Source organism: Taeniopygia guttata, chromosome 1 (assembly GCF_048771995.1).
Source record: "Taeniopygia guttata chromosome 1, bTaeGut7.mat, whole genome shotgun sequence".
Lineage (NCBI taxonomy): Eukaryota > Metazoa > Chordata > Aves > Passeriformes > Estrildidae > Taeniopygia > Taeniopygia guttata.
Genome location: NC_133024.1, coordinates 60,663,907 through 60,683,999, shown reverse-complemented (window position 1 = coordinate 60,683,999; position 20,093 = coordinate 60,663,907). Strand labels below are relative to the sequence as shown.

General features: G+C 38.8%; 2 protein-coding genes across 13 annotated transcripts in view; one reads left to right on the top strand and one right to left on the bottom strand.

Annotated features, from left to right (window-relative positions):
* LOC100224365 (RCC1 and BTB domain-containing protein 2) overlaps window positions 1–14,206 on the top strand; it is a 33,126-nt gene extending 18,920 nt beyond the window's left edge. For 4 of the 12 annotated variants that reach the window (XM_012569785.5, XM_041716122.2, XM_072929056.1 and 1 more), the window contains exons 9-13: window positions 217–407; window positions 3,311–3,437; window positions 6,415–6,578; window positions 7,189–7,319; window positions 10,547–14,206. In XM_012569785.5, the coding sequence (XP_012425239.4) occupies window positions 217–407; window positions 3,311–3,437; window positions 6,415–6,578; window positions 7,189–7,319; window positions 10,547–10,687 (754 nt within the window). In that variant the 3' untranslated portion in view covers window positions 10,688–14,206. The other 8 variants (XM_002195590.7, XM_072929060.1, XM_072929062.1 and 5 more) reach the window with 7 other exon arrangements.
* Window positions 14,207–15,233: 1,027 nt separating this feature from the next.
* RB1 (RB transcriptional corepressor 1) overlaps window positions 15,234–20,093 on the bottom strand; it is a 72,862-nt gene continuing 68,002 nt past the window's right edge. The window contains exons 23-27 of the mRNA XM_030272595.4: window positions 19,859–20,025; window positions 18,973–19,003; window positions 18,505–18,650; window positions 18,206–18,255; window positions 15,234–17,258 (exon numbers count right to left, since the gene is read on the bottom strand). Of these exons, the coding sequence (XP_030128455.4) occupies window positions 17,185–17,258; window positions 18,206–18,255; window positions 18,505–18,650; window positions 18,973–19,003; window positions 19,859–20,025 (468 nt within the window). The 3' untranslated portion in view covers window positions 15,234–17,184. The remainder of the gene's footprint in view (window positions 17,259–18,205; window positions 18,256–18,504; window positions 18,651–18,972; window positions 19,004–19,858; window positions 20,026–20,093) is intronic.

The window sequence follows — 20,093 nt, the reverse complement described above, 5'->3', positions numbered from 1 at the left end:
ATGCTTTTCCAAAGAGAAACTTGAAGTGCATGCTGTTTGCAGAAACACTGCCAGTCCTTTTAATTTTACTATGTATGACCCGAAAGCATTGTTGCTTACATGCATGCTTAAAAGTATATCTTGCACTAGAGAAAGACAGGAGGCAGTGAGCTTATTCATTGCATTTTGCTCTTGAAAGTGACTTGCTTTTCTCCTTTTGTTTGCTTGTGAATGCAGAGTTATCGAGATCGCCGCCTGCCACTCTGCGCACACGTCGGCGGCCAAGACGCAGAGCGGCCAGGTGTACATGTGGGGCCAGTGCCGGGGGCAGTCCGTCACCTTCCCCCACCTCACCCACTTTGCCTGCACTGACGATGTGTTCGCCTGCTTTGCCACCCCCGCTGTCATGTGGCGCCTGCTCTCCGTAGGTGAGCTCCAGAGGTTTTTGTTCTTACACCTTCTAAATGGAACCGTTAGCTCATAAAAACAGTTGCATGGATTTGAAGCCTAAACATAGTTCCTCGCAAAAATTTACACCAGGAAGCGTAGTCATAATGGCATGTTATGCATATGTAAGTGGTAATATGGAATGGTAAAACATTGCTAAAGCCTGAGGGCAGGGCTAAATAATTGTGTTTTATTGATGTGGCTCATCTCTATGGGGAAGGGCCTGAGGTTTGGTGAGGGTTTTTTTGTGTAATCTCTGTGTGTGACTGTCCAGTGGCTCTAGTTAGAAAATCTGAGTTTGAATTTGGAGATTTGAGTTGAGGAGCTCTGAAACTTTCTTTGATGCCCTTAAGGAGATTACTAAGAATTGAGAGATCCAAATTCCTGTGTTCTGAATTGGCCACAAGCACTCAGTCTCATCACAAGTGATTGTGACCTGGTCTTTTGAAGAGACAAATTGCTGGATCTCAGATGTTTGATTAGCATTAAGATCTGCCTTGCTGGCCTTGACCAGAAAGAATTATGTATGCAGCATTGACTACCAGAGAGCTCATTCTTAGCTACAATTTAATCCTGTAATGGTTTCTAATAAGCTTGCTGGGGGGTTGTTGGAATTTTTATTTGGTTTCTTGGGGTTTTTTTTTTTGTTGTTGTTGGGGTTTTTTTGTGTGTTTGTTTTGGCTTGTTGTGGGTTTGGGGATTTTGTTTGCTGTTGTTCTTGGAGGGTTTTTGTATTTGTTATTGTGTGTTCTTTTGGGAGGTTTGGGATTTTTTGACCTCAACGTCTGGGTCTTTTTGGAAATAGAGTTACAACACTGTAGCAATGTTGTACCAAAGCATAAAGTGAAGCCTTACTGGAGGAAAAGATTTCTTTACTTTTAAACAAAACTAATTTCAGGTGCACTTTCAAAGCCACTTTTTCGTATGTGCCAAGTAGTCACTCCAGCATCCTGGCACTTTTCAGGAGGTCTGAGCAGGTTTCCTTGTGATGACACAGGAAAAAGAATGCTGGCTGTCAGGCCCTTGTCATGTCTCCTGGGTTTTTTTTTGGTTAGGTGACTCTGTGCTGGTGTTGGTTGTGCCTTTTTGCACACTCCAGGAGCTGAGGGTGACTGGCCTCTTCATCCTGTCCCACCCTGGCAAGCTCTCAGGACTGACTCACTGCTGTTTGTCATCTGATGTTTGCATGGTGAGAATCCTCAGGCAGCTGTGTCCTGGCGTCTTACATCTGCTGCCCTATATGCCATGGATATCTGCCATGCTTACAGCCCTTCTCTGCCCTTTTTATTCTGGTGCTTTCACAGCCAGGCATTCCCATTATCTCCATGTTTGTGGCTGTTCTAACATTTCTAATACAATTCTTAGCATTGGTGCTAAGGAGTTTTCTTGGCTTTGTGCCTTGTCAGTGGGAACTGCCTCTTAATTTCCTTCCTCAGGTTCCCCTTTCACTGCTGTAACAAATAGAAACATGTGGTTTCCCTCTAAGAGTTTCAAAGCTGAACCCCACTATATTCAGTTTTCCTCTGATGGCAGTAGAAGTCAACTAGAGATGTCTCTTGGTGGACATCTGGATTGCCAGTTAACTTTGAAGAAGAGTTTCACCTTTGCATTAGTTGCTAAAATGCTTACTTAAGTTTAATTGCAGAGGTCTGAATAAATAAACCACACATTGTACAAAATAAGAACTAACAAAGTATTTTACAGTATCATTGTTTCAGAAATATTTTTTATTAATCATCACTGTATTGGATTTCTTTCCCCCATCCATTTTACCTGTACCTACCCAAACTGTGTACCTGACATTCTCTAAATGAAGTGCAAAATGACTGTGCTAAACAAAGTGTAACAGTATCAAAGTGTATGTGTGTGTTAAGCTTTTTTAGAGCTTGTGGAGATGGTCTTTCCATTTCCAGCAGAATACTATTCTAGATTCTAGCTTGATAGGTTACATGACCTAGCATTTATGTTATTTTCTGGAGAGAACACCAAATTAGTGACCCAAAAGATCTGTGTAAACCCATAACGTGTATTTATATGGTAAGAAGACAAAATGTTGTCACAGTTAAGAATGAGATTTGGGGGTAGAGTGGGTTGTTGATTTTTTTTTTAGTAGTATTAAAGGAGACAGTTCTCTGAGGCTTTGTGATGGAGATTTGGATCAGTTCAGGAGGTAAAAATTTTGTATGCAGATATGAGTGACTTTTCAAAGCTGTTTGGTAACTTTTTTATGCAAATATCATGTGCACTGTGGGATATACAGACATATGACACAAATGGGAATATGCAGACCATGACACACTGTGCTTCTAACACCATTAAGTCCAGGGAAAGCTGTTCTTTTAGAATAAACTTTTAAGTGTTGGTATTTACTTTTAGGGACATTGCTCTGGGCAGTTTCACTGCCAGCCAATATGTTGTTTCTGTAATAGATTATTTTTTGCTGTAATATAGTGTCTCCTTACGGAAGCATTTCAGAAAATTTTATTATGAATTTTTATTGAACTTTTGAGGCTCTTATAATAACAGTTTCAAATTGATATAATTACTAATGGTTGATAGCATTTTCTATCATATGGAGCAGCAAACTTCTGAGACTTAACTTTTTTTTTTTTTCTGGCCTTATATAGGTGAGTTAGAGGAGTGGAATTCACAGGTTTTTTAATAGAGATATTTGCCTGGAGCAGGAAACTGGAAAAGACTGAAGAAAGCTGTCCTTTCTTTGTTTTTCTGTCCCAGACAGAACACATGGGCTGCTGGGGGGGTTTACTAGCTTTAAGGAGATGTATTTATTAAGAGTTTTAATTGCTGACAGATACCCAGAATGTTGTAGTGGGAGATATTTGTATTGCTTACTACTTTGTATAAAGTTCCCTACTTATTCTAGAGCCTGATGACCATCTAACAGTAGCGCAGTCACTAAAGAAGGAATTTGACAACCCTGAAACTGCAGACCTGAAGTTCCTAGTGGATGGAAAATACATTCATGTTCATAAAGTTCTTCTTAAAATTAGGTAAGAAACAAACAGTATAAATTGCATAAACTAAACTGTGTAGTGTAGTCCAGTGTGCTGAGTCATCACTGCAAAAAAATTCTTGACTTATTCTTCCAAATTCCCTTTTCCCTGAGTCAGGGACTCATCTGCTGTTCTTCCCTGTTACTCTCTCTGTAATTATCAGACATGTTGTTCTACTACCTGACTTTCCATCACTGCCCTCCATCTGACATTTATCCTCCTTTGTGCTCCTAAATAGCCTTGGCCTTGATTTCCAATAACCTTTCTCTGCCCTAGGAAAGCCTCACTTCCTTCTGCTGTTTTCTCAGTACTTAGAATCAGTTTTTTCTTCCTTTATATGCTTGACTTCCTCCACCAGAATGATTTGAGGAGGTTGTGTTTATTCTTGGCACTCTTTTCTTCCACAGGCACTTCAGATGTTCCAGCTACTTCTGTAGGTGCTATCCAAATGATCTTTTTTCCCCTTTTATGACAGATTTGTTCTATGTGTTTTAAACATTCCTATCAGTGAGTTTGACTTTTAAGTTGGTTTTTTTTTTCTGTTTTTACAACTTTTTTGCAAGTTAAGACCACTTTATGGCAAGATTTTACGTAAGCAGATCTACAGAATGGTCTCATTGTTATTAACATGCAGAGAGATTAATTTGTTACTGTTAATGTGGTTTGTCCTGTGATATTCTAGAGACGCTGCTTTAGATCACTTCTACCTTGCCAGCTGCTTCTACTTCATCCTCCTCATTGTTATCGTATTTTTTTATTTGCTATTTTTTTCTTAAAATGCTCGGCTATCTCTCTCAGTTTATCACCACTTTGATCTTCCTACTTCTGCTCTTGAGTCCTGTTAGTGATTTCTTGTATATTACTATGTAAAATTAAAATTCTCTGTTGAGTCTTGCCTGTCCTTGTTTTGTTGGGGCTTTTTTTTCTACTCTTCTCTTAGTGCTCTGATTACTTGTATTACTTTTGTCTTCCCTTTACTGGTTTCATTGCTTGTACATTACACTCATGCCTATAGTCCACCCTCTTCATTTGGAATGCCATGTGTTCTCTATCAGATACCACACCAAATCTTGTGTATGTCCAAAATGTTCCTGAGGTTCATTTTCCTGATAATCAGACTATATGTAGCTTTCCCTTATTTCCTTTTTCTTGCTCTGCTTTCCTCATATTATGTGAGGAAAGCAGAGCAATTCTGTGAAGGAAATGTGTCTAATTCTAAAATGGATTTACATATATGGTGTTACCAAAATACTGTGAAGGAATAATAAAGCATTAGGCACAGACTGTAAAATTAATATTTTTTTTACTCTCATGGTGCAACTAGATCGAAGTATTTAAAAAGGTGTTTTGCAACATTTGGCCTGTAGCACTATCATGAAAGCAGTGCTGGTAAAATTCCCTTCTATTGTTTTGTCATTTCTTTATTGCTCATGAGGACTTATTTCCATCTTGTTTCATTCCTGTTCTTGACCTGGATCCCATTGTTGGTGGTTACTGGCTGGCAGTGGTGGAGGAATGCCGGGGAACACCCAGCTCTGTGAGAGCAGCCCAAGGCCAGCACTGCCTGCAGGAGCAGAGACATCCCAGTGCATGGATGGGATTTACCAGCTCTGCATTCAGCCAGCCAGAGCTGGGTGTCTGGGCTGTGTCTGCTTAGGGATAGTGACAGGGAGAGACACTCCAAAGGATGAGTCACTCCAAGATACTTTGCAGACCAGAGGATGTGTGCTAACCAATTTTTATTTTCATTTACTTATTAATTTTTCAGGGATCAGTGTGTACCACCTTCTCTCTGACGTTTGTGTGGTGCCATTGGAGCACAAAGCATTCCCAAGGTCTGATCCATGTTGGATGGATAGCATGGTCATCACTATTTAACATGGGGCTCTGGGAGGCAAAACAATGAGGTTTTGTCTGCCTCTCTCAATGCCAGAATGTGGTAAAAAATGTGGCAGAAGCTAGATAATGACTTTATTTCTTTATGAATTTGAGAAGAGGTTCCATTATTTTATTAAAATCCCCAAAATAATAAGATAAAATTCTCTCATTAACAAGTAAAATGTGAAGAACTTAAGTAGTTAGTTAAATAATTTTTCATTTGGATTTAAGTGATACTGTCTTTAAGTTGTAGTTTTGTCTCAGAGACATTAAAAGGAAACCATCTTACTTTTTACAGGAAAGTTTGAGTAAAAGGAGAAAATTCAAATGTGGGAGTTACAGATTAGTGTAGTACAAAGAAGTATGATTAAATTGTGGCTGTAGAAAAAGTTATCAGAAGTGGAGATGTTCATTTTTATCAACAAACATTTTGAAAATAATGCTCGTGTTAGGATGCTTTTTAGGGGACAAGTAAGTTACAGTGCATTGTAAATTACTGTGAACTGGTAGTTGCAGATTACAGCTACCAAAGGCAGTGCTTTGTCCTTGTTTGTATCTGTCACAAAAGTGTTCAGACTGGTAAGGAAAAGATGTTGAAAGATCTGAGTGACAGTGTCTTCACTTTCAAGAATTTAATCCTTAAATGTAATGATTAATGCTAAATTGTGTATGAACTCAGACACTTGAATAAATGATATCTAAAATTATTAATAAATTCCCTCTTCATTGGGAAATGCTGGAGAAATCAGGGTCAAATCTCAGAAATGTCTAAGTTGATTGTAAACTTTATGTGCTATGAGACAGGTAATAAAATTGATTGTTAATATATAATATATTTAAGAACATGGCATCAAAACCAGATGGATAATCCTTGTAGATATTGTAAGTAAAAATTGAGCCTGCCATAAAATATTAACAACAGGAATAAAATTCTGAATTATATATATCAGGCTTATGAGGCTTAAAGAAATGAACATGTTCAAAGCAAGAAATCATGTAGCTAGAGGTTCTGCTGTTGTATTTAGTCTGTAGAACTGACTTATTTTTTTTACCAACTTCTTGCTGCAGCTTATCTTTCAAGCTTAACTCTTTGCAGTGTACAATCTTTGTTCGTGTTTTGTAGGTGTGAACATTTTCGCTCCATACTCAATAATGATGATGAAATTATAGAAATGAGTGAATTTTCTTATCCTGTTTACCGAGCCTTCCTGGAATATCTGTATACAGACAACATTAGGCTCCCTCCTGAAGATGCAATAGGTATTTGCCATAAATGGAAATTACTCCAGATTACTATTTTTGAAAAGTTCAGTCTATGTGTTATTACAGAGTAAGGAAAGTAGGGCTTGTTGATTTTAGTTTCATTAGCACTTTAATCTTGATTTTGGCAGGTGTCAGGATGAAAGGATGCAGTAGTAGGAAACATGCCCAAGGAGGATGAGTGGTGGGCATGCAATGAGATCAAAGGTGAAAAGTTTTCAGAAAGAGCTTGTTTCTGCTCTTATTAAGAACTTTTTTTTATTTAGAAAGGCACTAATGCCATCCTGAAAAAGTTTACTTGTTTGAGTAGCTGTAGCAATTTTTGATCCTGAATGAAAAGGGAGACTTCTCTGCATGAATTTTAGAGGATGCAAGTCAGTGATTGATGTCCACAATGAGAACAAGAGAACAGAAAATTTGCACAGTAATAAAATGGTTCATTTTTTGGTAGGTCTGTAGGGGATTTTAAAAAATGCACGCATCATCTAGGGAAAAAAAACAGAGCAAGTCTTTGATTAATTTGGCCTAAAACAAAAGGGTGATTGATTAATTTGAAAAGACAGTAATATATTTTGCACCAGAATAGTTAAAGCTGTATAAATTTTCACAGGGCTGCTGGATTTGGCAACGCTGTACAGAGAAAACAGACTGAAAAAGCTTTGCCAGCAAACGATCAAACAAGGCATTTGTGAAGAGAATGCCATTGCTCTCCTTTCTGCCGCTGTCAAGTACGAAGCTCAGGTAAGAACTTCTCTTCAGATAGCAGTTGTTTTCTGAGAAATGAAGCTGCTTAATGTAAACATGACTGTATTTAACTGATGAGGCATGATTACAGTAATGTCCCTTTCTGGCTTAACAAATGTTTTTTTCCCCATTTTAAGCTGTTAAATAAAAATTTTAAAACGCCCAGTTTAGTGTTTTCTTCCTGCCCTTTTGGCTTGCCCCTGTAAGTCAGGGTTCTTAATCTGCTTCCTTCCTTGTCATGTGGCATTGCAGGGCATGGCATGCAAATTTCTCACTGCCATTTGCATCTCTACCTTTGGATTTTGTTCTTTCACTTCCTGAGTTCTCCACCTGGTAATTTTGTCTGCTGAAGTCTGGTACAATCATTCTGGTGCTGACTTTTATAGGTAGTGGGAGAAATTCCCTGTAAAGTCCCTGCATATTTACACTTGTGCTTTTATTTTAAAAATCCACTTTTGCAGTACTGTTTGCAGTGAATTATGCTGGCATACAACAAATTTGCTATTGTTAATATTCCCCCAACCCTGCCACATCCTGTCATCTGGTCTGCCCTTTTTTCTGGAATGAGTCACTAGTGCTCAACCTCTTATCCGTGCTTTTTTGGTATTCAAAGATATTTTCCCTTTCTCATCTTCTTAATGCTGTGATGATTGTGGAAATAACTGTTTGGTGAGTTTTATTACTTAAAAAGTCTGCTTCTGTATTTTAGATGTAGGGGACATTGTTATAAATACCTTCCAGGTATGGGAGGCAAGTAGAAGAGACTGAAACAAACCGAAACTGAAACAAACTGAATTAAAAATGTTGCCGTAGTCAGTGCTGTATGGAGACAGCAAACTACAGGAGATGAATTTGTGTAGCAGTTGCAAAGAGGAGACTAGGAGTCAGGGTGTTCTATGCATTGAAAGAGGATAACAAGAGAGCAGTAGATAGTAAGAGTGCCAGCTGCCAGTTACAAGGCAATTGTAACCCAGGTATCAGAAACAGAGGGCGTGGAGGGCTGGGTCAAAGAGGACTTGTGCTTTCAGTGTGCTGTGATGCTGCAGTAAGCCCACCATAGCAGGGAAGACTCTACAGGAAGGCATGATGCAATAGTGTGGTTCTCTTAACAGCAGATTTTTCATTACAGTTTTATTCTTTAGTTTCTCCTCTTTACAAGCTTTCCAAAATTTCTGAACATCTTCAAAGCAGAAGTATTTTTGGTTGGTCTGTATCTGGTGAAGTAGTTAAAGGTATGTGTAGGCATTTTGTGAGGTAGTAAAACTAGCCTGAACAAAGTAGCAGAGTTCACAAGGCCTGAGACACAATAAAAGGGGTGTGGCTGGATAACTAAATACATGTTATCCTCCTCTCCCTTCTATGATTCAGTGTTTTGCTCTTTCAAAACATGTAACAGTTTAACACAATTGTCAGATGATGAATTGGGTCACTTGCCCTGGCTGCAGCATGTGCCAAACTCGGCAGTGTATTGTTGCCCTCCTCCCTACACCCACAGCTCAGAAAGGGGGAGAAGTGCAGCAAACATTTCTTTATTAAAGATATAGGGATAACCTTTGTCTAAGGAATCGTGGAATAAACCAGGATCTTCTGTGTACTACATTAATATAGTAACTCCTGGTTTGAGAACCATTGTGCACTGTGTCAGGACTTCAGTAGAAAACTGCCAAAAGGATTATGAAAGAGGCTTTGTATTTTGGAAGTTTGAAAAGATAGAATTCCATTTTTTGTCATTAAATATGAGCACTGCAAGTGAAAGATTATAGTGGTGTGTGACATGCCATTCACCTTGCAAATGAAGACTGAGTTGACTACTGTATACATCTGTTAGAATTTAAGATGTATGAAAATATCTTTTCCTCTCCCCAGAAAATAGAGTTTCTACTACAAGTTGTTTTAAAACTTAGTTCTTATACACCTGTAGCAAAGTTTAGTCTAATCATCTTCTATAAAACAGAATTAAAAAGACAGTATTTCTTGAAACTCCAAAATGAGTGACCGGGATGCTCTATGAACTATGGTCCTCTTCATGCCAGCATCAGAAGAATTAGCTGCTGATCATTTTAGCTAGCATAAAGGTTCACACATTGACTGTAAAGCAGCTCAGGTTCTCACAGTACCGTTTCAGAACGCTGCTGGAACTTAAGGTGTTACTGTCTTTGCTTTTTTTTTTTTTCTTTCCTCTGATTTTGTGCTGCTTCTATTCTCATTCCTTTTCTACTTTACTTTCCCAGTAGTATTTGATGAGAGATACTTGTTATACTGTATTTCCTCTTTAAAGATATCTTGTGCTTTAGTTACATCTTGCACTATGGAATCTACTATTAATCCTAGGCTGCAATATTTGTATAGTTAACACAGAATCAAATTGGCATGGGTTACTCTTTTTGCTGTAACCCTTGAAGAGTTTTATAGTTTTTGGATCAGTTCTGACTTCCTTGCTGCTGGCTTCAGCTCTGGCTGCAGAAGGTAATTAATTTTTCTTCACAGAAAGTTGTTGCATAGGAGCCAACTAAAGGAGACTGAGCCAGTGCACGGAGAGAAGGATTGGCATTGTTGTGAGGAGTTTGAGTGGGAAGAATTTGCTGCATGCAATCTTGGTTGTTTGGCTTGATGGCTTGTACCCATCCTGTGCTGAACAGCTGAGCATCCTCTTACAGTGAGACCAGGACAAGACAGAACCTTTGTGCTATCTGGGAATCCCATTAGACAGAGGGATTCAATTCCTAGGTTTGCCATGAAATACACATGTATCCTACCATGCAGTTTGTGTTCAGCAAGCATCATCTCCTTTTTCATCATATTTTGCTTTCATTTCCAGCATGACAAGCAGATCTGCTGTTTTTCACAGGACCACTACTAAATGCAATGCAGAGAAGACAAGAAATGAGTTATTGATGCTCTAGTAGTTCTCTTTGGGGCAATTTGATGGTTTCACCTGTTGGTAACTTTTCTAATGAATGTGTAGTAAATTCTAGTAAATGTGATGGAGTTCTAGAGTTGATCTAGGTGGCTACGCCTGTTTTCTCCAAGTGTGTTTATTGAATAGTTGTATGAAAAAATTTCATCCTATCATTTGTGATCTCATCAAAAGGATCAGAAAAGGGATTGATAATGGACACAATCTGGTATATTCTCTTCTAATTAAATGACAGATTTGAAACAAAGTAATAATGTTAATAATTTTATCAGTCATTCATATTACAAATTACTCAAATTTGTTCTAGGACTTGGAAGAATTTTGCTTCAGATTTTGCATAAACCATTTGACTGTTGTTACACAAACTCAAGGCTTTGCAGACATGGACCATGACCTCCTGAAAAACTTCATTAGCAAAGCCAGCAGAGTGGGAGCATTCCGAAATTGAGGTCTGACTACTACCAAGCTGAAGAGCATGTCCTCTTCCCTTCTGGAAATACTTTTCCTTTGGAGAACTCCTCCACGGTCAGAACGTGCAGTGGTTTGGAAGGACAGTCTCGGTGCCCATCAGCTTAGGGAGTGTGTAGAAGTCCACTAACATGTAGGCTTTGTTGTAAGGATGGCTACAGTGTAGGTGTGTGGTGACTGTTCATTGCCAAAAGCCAGAATTTAAGACGAAAATCTAATGTAATAACTACCCTTTCCTACTCAAAGTCAAGCAATCCAAGCTTGTCATTATCTAGTCTGTCTAATTTTTTTTTTTTTTTAACTGTGTTTGGATTTTATGGGACAGTGACCTGTTTGCTGCTAAAACTTTCACAGAGTATTTTTGCCTCAAAACTCAGTTAATATGCTATAGTGGGCTCCTTTTTATGATCCAGTGAAGATACAAACTTGTTTTTCTGGACATATGGTAACATACTGTAAGTTCTTTAGGATGAGAGGCTTTCTGATTTGTAGGCAGTTATGTCTCACTTGCCGTTTATTTGGAGTTAATTTATGAGGAGCTTCAGCAGGCTATTAGAGTTTTGAGTTCCCAGCACTTTTCTCATTGTTTAGCCAGAATTAACAGGATCTCCTTTTTCATTACACCAGATACGTCCCTGGCACCCCAATGGAAGCACTCACCAAGTTTGTCTGGATGTGAATTGTCAGGCTGTGAGTTTAACTACTAAGAAAACCACCTAGTTAGAAAACTAAACAAGCTTTCAAGAAAAAGAAGTTCTCCTTGAGGCTTATTTATTCCTGTTTTACTATCTCTCCTCAGACAGATCAACTTCAGAAAAATGGAGAAAAAGGTGATTTTGAAGTGGTAACTTCAAATTAATTAAATTTTTAGAGTGAACTGATACTGTATTCCGAATGGTGATAAAGGTATCTTTATGGCATTTCACATTCTCCTGTGATCAGAGCTGTGAGATGACCGCTCCTCTTTCCTTTCAGGGCTGTTCAGGAGAGAGGAGATGCCCTCTGGACATGCCTCTCTTCCAGCACTGATCATTGGTGGCTAAGGTAGAGTAGATGCTTCATTCCTAACTGGCTGAAGTAAATTAAGGGGAAAAACCCACCCAGTGCTGCACAGACGGAGATTTGCCCCATTACAGAAGATGTGGAGCTTAGGGAGCATTTACTTGAATTTCCTAACAGGTAACTGTGAATTAACCCTGAGAATTAAGGATTTTGACTGAGTGAAGTGACTTCAAGTGCCTTTTGCAGTATTTTACAAAGGGGGAAGACAAAAAGCTGGATGACCAGGCTCAGTACACAAATATAATTATGTAAGTAGTCATGCAACCTTCCTGCAGGTCCCTGCTGTGCCACAGCATCCTTTGATGACCTGTTCTAATCCTGAAATGTGGTTTCTAAGAACTTAATTCCCTTAAATTATCACATCTTCATGTCTAAAGTGGAAATAGCTGTTCTTTACTATATTGGAGGCTCATTTCTCAAACAATTCTGATCTTTGAGGAAGAGTAGGAGGAAAAAGAGGAAGAGTAGTAGTGAGTAGTACCCCCTTCACCCCAGGCCCTGTGTGAGTGAATGGAAAGGTGAAGCACACAGGTAGCAGAATTTACTTAGGAAGAGGGTGATGAGCAAGTACTTTAGAAAATGCTGTGGTAAATATTTACATGTGTTTGAGACAATTGCCTCAGACCCTCACTAGAAATATATTGGATTATCTACTGCTAACAAGCACATTCTGCCACCCCCTCAGTGGTGAGTATGACTTCCTCCAGCAGCGTAAATCTGTTCTTAGCAGCTGTGTCAGTATTTTGTATTCAAACAGAGGTGGTCAAAACCTTTCCAATAGATAATGCAGATTCATCAAAAACACAGCTTTGCTGGGGGAGGAGATGGGTTTTGTTAAGTTTGTGTTGAGAAACACTTGACACCAGCACACAGACAGCTGTTACTGCAGACAGTGAAACAGTGTCACAGTAGGGCACAATTTTAATGCCAACCCTGTGTGCTGTTGCCCAGCACTGATCATACCAGTGTGGACACAAGGGATTCCATGTAAGCCAAGGCTGCACATCCCTGGGTAAGTCTGAGATGCCAGATTCACCTGCCAGCACTTCCTTCAGGGTAGCAATGCACGGAACGAGGGCGTACAACCATGTCCCAGCCTTGGGGCAGCAGCTGCCACCAGCCCCTGTCCCACCCACCCCAATGGCATCACCCTGGCACACAGCCAGTCTCACTGGGAAATGGAACCGGCTGGGCACCTCCACCCCTGGTACTGGCTTGGCAGTGGTCACTCCACCTTTCCTATGGTATTAGGAAAGGTCTCTCCACGTTTGTGTTGTTTTACTCAGAAGAATCAAACAGAAAACTACAAATGTGACACGATGGGGGGTTTTTGACTCAATATCTGATAAGAAACCTTCTCTGGCTCTCTGGGGACACTGCTGCATGGAATGATAGCACAGGAGAGGGACACCACTCTCCTCCATTAGCTCAAGATCAGAACAAAGTAGATGAACAGAGATTGCAGCTTAAATGGCATGCTGCTTGGAACAAGACATCTTTGGCTTTTAGAACCAAGTGTCTTTTTTTCCAATTTACTTCCTCCTTCCTGCTCATTATTTCCAAGCAACCATATGCATTAAAGCCTACTTGCAATTTCAGAATAATAGACAAAGCCTGTAGTTTTGAGAAAAAGCATTTCTGGACTGAATGAGAGTGATTCTAAAGATGCAGTGCGTCAGCATTGGCTTTTATTCTGTATCATCTGACCTACTTGTGATAGTGTTACTTTCATATAAACGTTTATTTATTTAATTTTTAATTTTTTGTTGCATGTATTCAAAAAAAAAAAAAAACACCCTTACTGGCTTAGGTGGTTAAATGTGGGTGCATTAACCATGGATGTAAATATGTGCTTGAAACCCAACCATGGGACAATTCAGAAGTTGTTAGAGATTCATTTTACTGTGGTGAGACTGCAACAACCTTGTGTTTGTGTATCTTGCAGGTTAAATACTTAATAAAGTATTGTTCTGTTTCAGGATACCACAGAAAAAAACGGTATTTATTAAAAAGTGACAATTTGGTCAAGCAGAAACTGTGGCTGGGGTTTAAATAAAGAGCAATGTTCCACTTTCCAGAAAGGAGTCTGGAAAGTAAAACAAATTACATGGGTAGGATCATTTGAAGGTTCTCCTAAGTTACTGAAGCTAAAAGCCAGCACTGCCTTGTCATCTAGTACCCATCTGTAGAGTTCTGTTACAATGCTTGGTAACTATGTGAACTGCTGTTTTTCTATTATCTGAACACTTTCCATGAGCTTTCCTTGTAAACAAAGCATTTATTTGCCCCAGAGAGACAGGATTCATTGCCCACCACTCAATGATGTAGAAAGTTTACAAAAAATTTACAGCCTGATTTTGCATAAATGATTTTTTTGTTTCCTTGTAAACTTACCTGGTTTAATAGACCATTAATAAAAATGCCATAATATTTAAAACCGTTTGCGTGGGACTTTTTTTCTTTTCAGTGAAAATGAAGGAAGTTTGATGCTTGTAGACTGAATTGACTGTGTGTGGGGATAAAAAAAAGTAAACCAGATAATATTTCATAGAGGTACCTTGAAGGCTATTTGTCTTCTTATGAAATCACTGTCACCAGATAACACATTTGGAAGCTGGAGAATTTCTTCAAGTATATTTCCATCTTTAAAAGAAATCAATGCCCTGGTGACTTAATAAACTGTGATTAATAAAATGGTCATCAGAACACCAATCATTGTTTCTTAAGAAAATGTACATTATGACAAGCCTGTTACATTTTAAAATATTTCAGCCTGTACTGTGTGCTGGTATCACACAGTGATGATCTTCTTCAGCTGCTTCACATGTGACACAGGTGTCTTCCTGCAGCCACTCCTGTGCTTGAAAATGTGCCCTTACACTCCCTGTGGCTGTTCTGGTACCTGTGAGGAACCTGCTGTTCAGTACAGCCCCTCTCCATGAGCGCTGCCTCGGCACAAAATCCTTCACTTGCAAGTCCAAAGGCAGGGGAGAAGAAACAAGCTGCTATGACATTTAAGAACAAACAGCATTTGGAAACAGTAGACAGCAGAGATTAAGGTATAAAACATCAGATGAAGAGGCTGGGAGTTGGCTCACCCACCTTCAGATGGCTACAGAGCCAAGCTGATAGATTCCATTCCCTTAAGCACCAATGGACAGAAATGACCTGATCTTAGACCCAGAGCTTCAGCTTTTTGCAGAAATTGATGCTTAGTGTTAAGCACCTAAAATAGCCATCACATTTTGTGCTCAGCTTCTGCTGTGATTCCAAATTTTCTTTTTTCCTGGAACAGTTTCAATATTCCAGGCCATTTTTAGTACAGCAAGGTCTCACTCTAAGAAAAGTACCGTCAAACACAGTAAGAATTCCATATCTAATAAAAAGCCATTCGTTTTAATATGTATTTATTTGGATAGGTACCATAGGAAATCACCTAATATAAGAAAAACACTGACTATAAATCATTTAAAAGCTATTTTATTTATCTTGAAAGGCAAGAAACTGATTAGTTGTATAAAATAATATTGTACATTTGATGTAAAGCCTTCAGTCTGTTTGAACCAAAAATAATTAATTGTCACAGTAAAGAATGAATCTATTTAGATACTGTATCATCCCTCTTGCCAAAGGACTGCTGTAACAGAGCTTACAGTCAGTGCACCCGAGTGTTAACATACATCCTTTCTATAAAACTGCAAAAGAGAGAAAATAAACATAACATACTCTGGAAAGTTGTGTACATTTTTCAGTAAGGAAGTTGAAGCCATACTGAGTCTAAAAAACCCCTCAATATTATTTTAAAATTGATTCATAGTTTTTGCTGCTCATAGAATTTTTAGTAGTTCTAGGGTTAGCTTTGAATCAACACAAGAATGGATCTTTAAAAAACTTCCTACTCTAAGTATTCTAGGATCAGCTAAACAATTTGTAAATAAGTTCCCTGGAAGACATTGGTTTAAAGCATTTGTGTCATGAATAGCATGCTTTTTTACTGTACCTGTTCTTAATTTTAAAAGCTGCAAAAGCTAAAATTCATAAAAATGGGTAATTTTAAAGCAAGACAATTTATTTCCTGTATTTCAATCCTCCGGAAATAAAATGTGCTTTTGTTAATTGGCTATTTTAACAAAACTTTCTTGTTGCAAAAAAAGTTCCAGTATATGAATCAGTAACTTATAAATACAAAATATGAAAAAAGTATTGGCTGGTTTTGTTTGGGTTTTTTTTGCTAGTTGCAACCATTCATAAGTTGCCCAATTAACTGCCTTTTCAGTAAAGGCAGATGGATTTTCCCAGCGTGGGTTCACCAAGTTCAGATTTTTGCAGAGGCTGCAGCAAGGTCAGTGGGGGATGCCCTGTGCTTTTAGAGACCAGGCTGCTCTTACCTGGAACCCAACTGGAGACACTTAGCTTCCAGCTGTTCCTCAAGCTGTTTGGCTTGGCTACAATTAGGTGAAAATTTGAAGAAATCAAGAAAATTCTGCATCATTAGAATTTTGGAATCTTGTGTATACCAGGTATGGTTTAGGTTTGTTGTTTTTTGAGGGGGGTTTGGGTTTGGTTTTTTGGTTTGTGTTTGTTTGTTTTTGGGGGGAGTGTGGTTTGTGGTTTTTTTTCTTTTAATACTTGAGGTTTCCCAACATAAGAAAGGGCACATCAATTACTCTGCCTATGGGAAGAAGCTTCAGCTTCTTGGAAGATTCATTGTGGGATTCTGGAATGAATCTCCTTGGGATTCATAATCCATGAAATTCAAACAGAGGGACAGTGTAACTGCCCTCTGAAATGACACTGGAGTGAGAGCTGGGGAAGCAAAACTACAAAATGCCAAGTGTTGGTTTCAGCAGTAAGGCTGTGATTTGAGCTCACTTTGAAATCAGGTACTCCTGAGGCGAGGCCCCTTCTCTGCAAGGCCCCCAGCTGCTGCACAGTTTAATTTAATGGGAATTTGATGTGTTAATTATGAACAGAGACAGAAATCTTTGCAGTAATTGGCCCACCATTTTCAAAATTTGCAAGTAATGAAAATCTAAAAATCAAATCTAAGAAACAAAATTAGTGCATTTCAAATCATTCTAGCTAACAGTTCATCTTTAGACATAAAAAACTCAATCCAATGAGACTGAACTGACTTAAATCAGTAATGCTACAACAGGAAATTCAGACACTTTCCAAGACCTTTTAAAAATTCTCAAAAAATATATAAATTAAATTCAGTGGCTTGCATTGTATATATGCTACATCATAAGGCAATGTATCATGGAAAACATTTAACAATTTAAAAAGCACAAATGCTTTCAACTAGCAGTTTGGAATTAAAAGCAACTAAAAAGCAACTCTATTAATGAAGGCTGTAAAACAAAAACAATCTTAAGAGGGCTGGTGGTGCAGGCCCTGGTCCTGAGAAGAATCTCACTTTTCTTCACTGGCTGAGGTATCATTTCCATCGTTCAGCTTCTGCTTTTGCATTCTTGTTCGAGTAGATGCTACAAAGAAAACCCAGCAAAGAAAAAGAATGAAATATTTTCTTCGTAATTACTTCGGACTGATTAAAAAAATTTGTAATGACAGGATAGAAGTACATTTTTCTATTGTAAACAAACTGAATCCCTCATAGGATGGACACGTAATTTTTCACTGTTTCAGCCATTCTTGCTCAGTCTTACAGACCTTATGAAATTCCTTCCACCTGTTCAGTTCTCATTGTTTCTGTCCCCTCATTGTGTCCATCTCCATCCTCCAGGTGGGCAGATAGTCTGTGTCACATCAGGAATCTTGCCTTGTAGCCAGGCAGAGGCTGCGGGCTGAGCAGTGCTCACATCCCAGAGACAGCCTGCCCAGGAATGCCTTTTCCCCTCAGTGGCACACACAGCACTGGACACAAGACAGAGCTCTCTTTTTAACCCTGCCAACACTGAAACATTTTCTATACCTTAAAATAGAGGTACCTGGATCCACACTCGCACCTATCTTGATGAGCAATGTAAGAGTTTTTAATGGCCAAATCTGCTTAGCTGCAGAGCTCAGATTCTCAGAGAGTGAGAATGCCTGGCCAGACCAAGTGTGCTCCTTCTCACAAGTGGAAAATACAACTCAGATGTGGGGCTGGGGCCATTTTGCTTTTCATGGGCTAGATTTAAATTTGATTTCAAAACAGAAAAGTGATGCCATAAGATCTGAAAGAAATGCTGACCCACTGTAGAAGAAAAAGTAGTCTCAGACATTTCCCTATAAAAGCTAAGCAACAAAAAACCTACATATAAGTTTCCTGTGTACATAAATTTCCATTTTGTAATCTGCATTTTCAAGATTATATGCAGGAAGTACAAAAGCTAAGCAAATTACCCAGATCACATCAGTGTTGAACAGTGTTTTCATCTGAGTGGGCCCAAGCACACAGTGCTCTACAAATTATAAGCAAAGTAATACTCACTCATTTCTGCAAGCTTTTGTTGGAACTTGGACTCCTGAGGTAGGTGTTTACTGCAGAAAGAAAGGATAAGGTTAAGTTAATAAAAATAACTACCTTCATAACCTAAACTTTAAATCAAGCGAGTTGCTTTTTGACATCAAAGCGTGTAACTGAGGAGCTTCATGCTTCCATCTCTCAGTTCATACAGCTGCTAAAGCTTGCAAATTAACACAAGATAGGATATCAGGAAGAAGTTAGGATGAAGGCCCTGAGACCTCAACATGTGCGAGATCTCTGAAAAGCCCAGGACAATCTCTCACCTTCCATCTGCCTCATCTGTCCCCTCTATATCGAAGCGCAGCCTCTTCAGTGGCTTTGGGGCAGCAGCTCCTGTTTCTGCACAGCGCTTCAGCTGGTACTCACTGTTGCACATCATCTGGTTTATTTTTTGAAACTTTTCATAAGTCTGAAGTGACAAGAAAATAGGGAAGGAATTGCCAATAAATCCTGAAAACACTCCAACTTTCCAGATTCTCCACAAAAAATTAGGAGTTCTAAAACTCTGGAGTTTTAGGAACCCTTATCTTGTGCCAAAGCAACTAAAATAAATGCAACACATTTTGAAGGTCAAGGCTGGATATTTGAAAGGAGTTTACAGAACTTCCCTATAATTACTATATTAAAGCAGGCACACTCACTGGCCTGCTCTGGAGATGTGAGCAGGCTATCCCGTTCCTCTAAAAGTTACATGCATTTTAAGACCAGACATAAAAGATGTTAAAACTCACCCCAAATGATTCTCCAATGGACACCAAAATTCTGCCAAATGAAGAAGAAAAGTTTAAGCTACACTTAACAATGACAGAAGCATCAACTAATTTGCACAGATTAGCACAAGGCATTAACAAGGTCTCTTCCTCTCTCTTCCCGCTTTAACAGTGCAAATCCATATTGTGCTTTACTGTGTTGAGCCAGTGAATGCTCAATCACCAAATGAACTGAATCACACAGACAGAAATGAAATTGTGGATTGAAAGAATCAGAGGTCCCCACAGTCTGTCCTGTATCAGCAGAAGACCCTTCAGTGCTGGGTACCCAGACAATCATCCTCTTATCTCTAACTTTATGTCTGCTAATCAAAATCATGCAGGACTTGAACCTAAAATACACAATAACATTTAAACTTTTGTGCACAGTGGGATTCACTTGATCCTAGTCTGAAAAGCCACTGGAAACTGGTACATTTACTGTCATCCTCATCTGCTAAGAACCAGTGACCAGCAGTTTAAAATGTTCTGTTCAGCCAGCTAAACAAACATTTTGTTGCAAAAAAGTATTTTCCCTTTAAAGAAGCTGACAAAGCTCATCTGTGCTTTTCAGGAGTGTGATGCAGGGTCAAAGCCAACAGCATCTAAGCAACCAGGTCAGGAAACGCCTCTCTGGTGGGGGGTAAGAAAAAAAAAAGAGAAAAAAAACAACAAAAAACCTCCTTGAGCACAACCAAAAAGTGGTGAATGATGAATAAAGATTCCAAATACACAAAAAAACTATTAATCAGAAATTATATTATGGCCACAGACCACTGACAACCTAGACTGCAGTTTTCCAATTTGCTTCCACTAAAATCTCCCAAATACCTTAAATTTAGTAAAAAAATGTTTGTCAACAACGTACCTAGACCTTGGAGTCATCTTTGTGGGTGACTGAAACCCATCAGAGAATTTGTATGGGCTCTTCAGAGGTGAGATGTAGATGTTATTGCCAGCAGGGACACGCCGAGGAGAGTTGGAAAACTGGTAAGGACTGCGAGGAATGTGTGGGATAGGTGACAGAGTGGGAGGCTACAAGAATAATAAAATAATCATAAGGTTTTATTGCCTATATATTTCTAGTCTATTAAATAATGAAC